Below are 6,000 nucleotides of genomic sequence, written 5' to 3' on the forward strand. Positions count from 1 at the left end.
CCCTAAATCCATTTACTGTGTAGGTAGAGGGATGCAAGAGAAACAAGTCTGTTGTGCCTTGTCCATGGGCACATTTCCAACCCTTTGTAGTGGTTTCCATGCAATTGGAGGGTGTCACATTTTAACCTTGCTTTATAATTTAACATCCATACATATTTGCTGGCTGTCATTAAATCTGGCGTGACACCTTTTGATGGGCTAAATAGCCTCATGAGAAACACAGTATGTTAGTATGTTTCTCATGTTATGCTTTTATGCTTTTTTTTTTTTTTTTTTTTTTAGTTTAGGGTCTCTGTTATTAAAACTGAAAAGATACTAAGAAAATTACTTTTGATTGCTAATGATATAGAAACTTCTATCTACTGTGTATGCCAGTCACTAAATGGTATAAATTAGTTCTTAAAAGTGTGTTAGCATGTCTCAAACATTCACAGCCTGAAGAGACCTTATCCCATCTTTTTCTTGAAATTATTTTAAAAGTATTTATGTTTTATTTAAAATTCCAGTTAGAGTTATTTCTTTGATTTTCCCCCAGGATTTAGTGATTCAAAAGGAAAATTGTTTTATATTGTTATTATTACTTCAAGTTTGATTTCAAACACACACCAAAAAAAAAAAAAAATTGAATGTTTCTTTTTATCCCATTTCTTCTCCCTGTGTAGAGCTGCAGGGAGCACAGAAATTTCCTTAGAGCCCTGTCAGTCTGACAGAAGGCACAGATGTTGTTCATATGTACAGATTAGCAAGGACAAGTGAGGTTGTGGGGATGTAGCAGCACCTCTTCAACTTCTGCATTGCTCCTACTCTGGAATAAACAATCATGCAAAGAATTAGCAGAAAATAACTGAGATGTAAAATTAAAAAAAAAACCCTCACATTAACCTACACTGAAGGTTTTGTGTCTGCAGTCAAAATGTGAGAGTAATCACAAGCAGTTCATTGTAGTGCAGTCAGTGTCACCAGAAATGAAACAAGAGTGTTTCCATTGGGTTTCCTTTCAAAGCCTTGGTTCCATTTGAGCTGTTCCATGGGGGATGCCTTTGGCTGTGGGGCCTTCTCCCTGGTGAGCTTATTGTGCTTCAGCATGGAATGGCTCCACCAGGGATCCCAGCAGGGACAGGCACACAGACTGCAGAAATGAAGCAAGAGAATTATTTAGGTTTCTGAAGAGACTGAGAAACATATAATTCCCCATGTCTATTGTGGTCACTTTGACATGGTGAGCATTATTAAATGTGTTTACCTCCTGACCCATTCATGATAAAAACCTGTCTCAAGTTTTCTCACATGCATTTGTACTGCTTTGTGTAGCATCTTTTTTCACCTTTTCTTCTCTTATTTGCAGATGAAGTGTCTGGTGGCTCCTGTATTTTGCTGGTCCTGCTGTGCATAGCAACTGTTTTCCTTAGCATTGGAGGAACTGCACTGTACTGCACCTTTGGTGACATGGAATCCCCTGTGTGTACTGAGTTTGCAGCCAACATGGATTTCTATTATACACAGATACTGCAGCGTGTGGAAGAGCTAAAACACTGGATAGCCTTGTCATAGCTGAAGGGATGGACACAGCACGCTCAGAGCTCACCTGTGGTTACTGGAGAGAGTAGAACAAAATTGTGATTTCAAGTTCTTTAACACTTGCCACCTGCAGGTGATGTGTATTTGATGATATACTTTCACATTTACTTAGAAATCAAGAAAATTTTAGTTTAGCAATCAGGTGGCACAATGTTCACATCTGTTCACAACTGTAGCAGCGTGGTATGGGAGCATAAAAAGTCATTTTCTTCATCCTTTTGAAAGTAGGCAAGTAGCTTTTCATCCACTTGAGCAAGTGAAGAAGAAGGAAGAAAATTAACTGTCTTCTGTATTCTCTCCCATTGCCACACATTGTGTAAGCAATCTCTGGAAGCTTAGTAAAAGGACAGCTTTAATTTACAGCTGTTTGTGCAAAGGTGTTGCCTCCAGCTATCATGCAATAAGTCTCTGTTTTATGGAAACATTATTTTTTTTTCTAAGTCTTAATGTTTTTATCCATTTTATTTCTCCTGGTGAGCCATGTAATTATTTGGGTGGAGTGAGAAGAGTGCAGTGGCATTCACAGAGCCCTCATTCGGTAATTACCAGGCTGACCCTGTATCTTACAGCTTGCAGTGAAAATCATGAATGGGATAAATCTGCTGGCAGATTTCACTAAATTTCTTGGACCTTTACTCTCAGTATCATGTGGGTTGTTTTAGAAATGGAAGGTTAAAAAAGAAATCACTGGTCTCACAAAACACAAAAACAAAAGATGTTTACTAAATTATTCATATTAAGTAATCAAGTGGCTTTGCTCATTTTAAAGCACCTGGTGGCAGGTGTGGGGCTAACTGGGTTTTCCTCCAGCTACATCACTGACTTGGAGTAATCACTTTGTGCCTCAGTTTCTCCTCCATAAATGGGGAATAATGATCCTTGCCTTTGTCTATGAATATTTATTGGAATTAGGGCTCATGTCTGATTCATCCCAAATGAGTGCACAGCTCACAGAACTGTGTGGCTGCAGCCTCTGGGTTATGTGAAAGGGGACTGATCCAGCAGAAGAGGTTCAGAGGTTTGCTGCAGATCCACAGCCTGTCAGTGTTCCAGGGCCCTTGTTCCAGCTGATAAAGCACATTTGCATCTATTTGCCCTGCAGTTCTGAGACCTGGATTGTAAAATCTGTTCTTTCTCAGCTTTACAAACAAATTTAGATGAGTGCAAAGAGTAATTTGAAATGGGTATTTCTATCACTTGGTGCTCAGCCCTCCCTGTGCGGTGTGAGAGAAGCACTGGCAGGGCAGCGAAGGTGAGAGTTGGATACAGAGGCCTCTGGGGCAGGCTCTGCTCGAGGGCTGGCAGCTGTTCTTGCCCAGAGCCCAGTGTGCAGCCCTGCTGACAGGGTGAGTGTGAAAGGATTCCTTTACACCTCAGGAAACTGCATTTTTGAGGGTCCCACTTCACTCCACTCTGTGATTTCCTGCTTACTAACCTTGTATGATGCAGCGTGTTCAGGTTTAGGACATTATTTTGTAAAATGCTATGAAGTGAAATCTTTGAGATACTGCTCAGAATTATAACATTAAAGATCATGCTTTCTGACATTTGCAAGCAAATTGTCCCTCTAGTGAGCTTGGTTGTTCCTAATGCACTGTTACACTTAACGGGTTTTTAAAGTGAAAGTTAAAATCATGTTTTTTTCTAGAATAAACTGCATGTATGATTTCTCTTTTGGTTTTCACTGTGGAGGCTTGGTTTATTTATACCCTAGGGAGCCTCATGTGCAGCTTTATACTAAACTAGCAAATTTCAAATGCCCAAATTAATGAAAACTTTTGCTTTTAGAAAGAAACTTGAGAATGGTAGTTTGGGGGTTGTTTGTTTGTTGTCCTCAAGAGTATCACGATGGGCTACTCTAAAGGAGAAAGGGAAAGACACTTCTGTGTTTTAAAGTGTTACTGGCTGGTTCAGTTTATTATTTGAATTCTGGGTTTGTTTGTTTATTTATTTAGTTTTTCTTTTAAAGAGAACCTTAATTTTCTATTTTGGCAATTTACTCACAGAATAATTAAAAAGCATGCTTTCAGTTAAAGTATGTATTTATAGTGACTGTGTAGTTAGAATATATTTTGAGTCTCTGTAACTTTGCATTGAGTGTTTCTGGATATTAAGTTTATTCCTAAAGAGACAACTGTTCATTTCAGCTTAAAAAAAATATTTTTAACTTTTTGTGCACTTCATCACCAAAAAAATCAAGAGGTATTTATAGATCTATTTATTTAAAAGTATATCAGACATGGATGTCAAAGATCCACAACTTTTAGGTTCATTTAATTAAAACTATTTTAAAGCAATTATTTTATTTAAAACTAGAAAGCTATTTAAAATCAAAGCAATTTTTACTAACTATTTCAGTTTCAAATCAGTGATCCAAATCCTGGTGTTTTCTCTCTGTGCTGTGTTCCTGGTGCAAAGACTCAGGAGTATCAGCAGAACTGCCTACGAGATGAAGAGGAGGTTGTGCAGCACATCACCAACGTGTGCCCCCTGACAAGTGAGCAGCCAGAATTCTGTGTGACCCAGACCCCCTTCCCTTGGGGCCTGGGCATCTCTTGAGCCTCCCCCAGCTGTGCCAGGGCAGCAGCCCTGCCAAGGCCCCCAGGATCTGGGGGAGTAGAACAGGCACATGAGCACAGGCTGTCCGGCTCCTGAGCTGAGCTGAGCTGCTCACTCCTCAGTGGCAACCAAGGGTTCACATCTGGATCCAATTTCTGTTGGCATTCCTTTAGGAAAAGCTGATGGTGCAAATTCTTGCTTTGTGTGACAATTCTGTCAGTGCAGATGGTCTGTAGAATTACCAAACCTGCAGCTATCAACAGAACAAAATTTGCTTTGCACTGGAGCTCCAAAGAGTGTGCAGGCAGGCCTGGTGTTGGCCCTCCTGTGTGGAATACTGGTGACATTGCTTCCAGCTGGGTGACCTGAGGGCTTAGGACCTTACAAACAGGTAAATCAAAGCAAAAAGAAATAGTGGATTGGAACAGTTATTACTCATCTGAGTGCTTGAGGTAAAATAATACCAAGCAACAGCTAAGATTGTTTCAGGAGGAAGAAAGCAAGTGGGAAAAGGTTTCCCCTACACACACACTTGGTGCATTTTAAAGCCTTTTGTATATAACTTTTTATTCATTGTTTCCTTCCCTGCCACTGTCTTTATGGCTGTTCTGCTTGGAAATAGAGGGACCATACTGTGCTGAGTTGGAAACATTTGTAATTAGTAGAAACATTCAGGAAATGGTTCCATACTTGACAGCAGCTTAAAAAACTTTCCATAAAATAAGGCTGATTTTCAGGCTGCTAGTGTACCTTCAGAGAAGTTGTGCCACTTAATCATCTGCAGCACTCTGCTAGAAACCCCCACCTTCCTGTTTATTCTTTGAGCATAATTATGTCAAAGAGATTCTTGTGATAAAGAAAAATCCAACAAGGCTTTTTATGTAGATTCAGCATTATGCTGACAAAAGGTCTGACCACATAATTAACACCCTCACCCCCAACAGCCCAGACTAGACCAAGAAAGGCACTGTGCTGCAGTGTAGCCACACTAGACTACAGGCTTCTTCTCAAGACAGCATAAGGAAGCAAACATTCCACAACTCAGGTATGCCAGCAGAAGTTTGTGATCTAGACTCGGGCTGTATGTTAATTTTTTTTCCATTATCCTTGGTTTCATACCTGGAAAATGCATAGTAGCCCTGGTGACAAGCAGTAGAGGAAGTTTTGTAACAAAAAGGGAAACTCTGGTTTAGGGGTTCTTGGTAGTAAAGGGCAAGTTTGAACTATCAAGTAAACAGAGTACATTGGAAGTCCAGATTCCTGTGTGATTGGGTGCTGTTCCACTCAATAACCTGAAGGGATGACCCTCCTGAGGAAACATGTTTGCCTACTTTGTACTGTAATGTAAAACCAAGAACATCTGAGGGGAATCAAAGTTATTTGTAACAAATTTATCTTAAGCTTCCTTTAGCAAAAGGAGTAAATAACTGTCTTTGAAAGTCACCCAAGCTTGTAATTTACATACTGTAGCAAAAAAAAAAAAAAAATAAAAACTGTCCCAAAGAAAATACATTAACCTTTTTGGATACTGTGATTTCTAAATGTCTGAAAAGACTGAGATTTTCTGTGAAATTCAAGTAAATGAACAGTACCTCCAATATGAATTTCATTACTAAACCCAAATCAGAATGGAAAGTGAGGATAAAATGTGTAAGGTTTGGTGTAGTTTTCCTGGTTGCCTTTGTTTCAATAGTTTAACAAAAACCCAGTTTCCCCACAGAGCCTGGTGCTGCCAGACAGGTGGGATTCAGGTACTAAAATGTTGCCTTACTGTATCATTGTGAAAGCAAATTGACAGATGGTGAGTTTCAGAATTCCTGGTAATTGGTGGGTGACCTGGATAGTGGTCACAAGGCATTCTGC

At 39.6% G+C, this 6,000-nt stretch overlaps 1 protein-coding gene across 1 annotated transcript in view; it reads left to right on the forward strand.

Moving 5' to 3' along the window:
- Positions 1-5,629, forward strand: part of CNST (consortin, connexin sorting protein) — a 48,767-nt gene extending 43,138 nt beyond the window's left edge. Inside the window, exon 12 of the mRNA XM_058801655.1 lies at positions 1,346-5,629. Coding sequence (XP_058657638.1) covers positions 1,346-1,551 — 206 coding nt within the window. The 3' untranslated portion in view covers positions 1,552-5,629. The remainder of the gene's footprint in view (positions 1-1,345) is intronic.
- The last annotated feature ends 371 nt before the right edge of the window (positions 5,630-6,000 follow it).

Source organism: Ammospiza caudacuta, chromosome 3, assembly GCF_027887145.1.
Source record: "Ammospiza caudacuta isolate bAmmCau1 chromosome 3, bAmmCau1.pri, whole genome shotgun sequence".
In the NCBI taxonomy this organism is placed as follows: Eukaryota; Metazoa; Chordata; class Aves; order Passeriformes; family Passerellidae; genus Ammospiza; species Ammospiza caudacuta.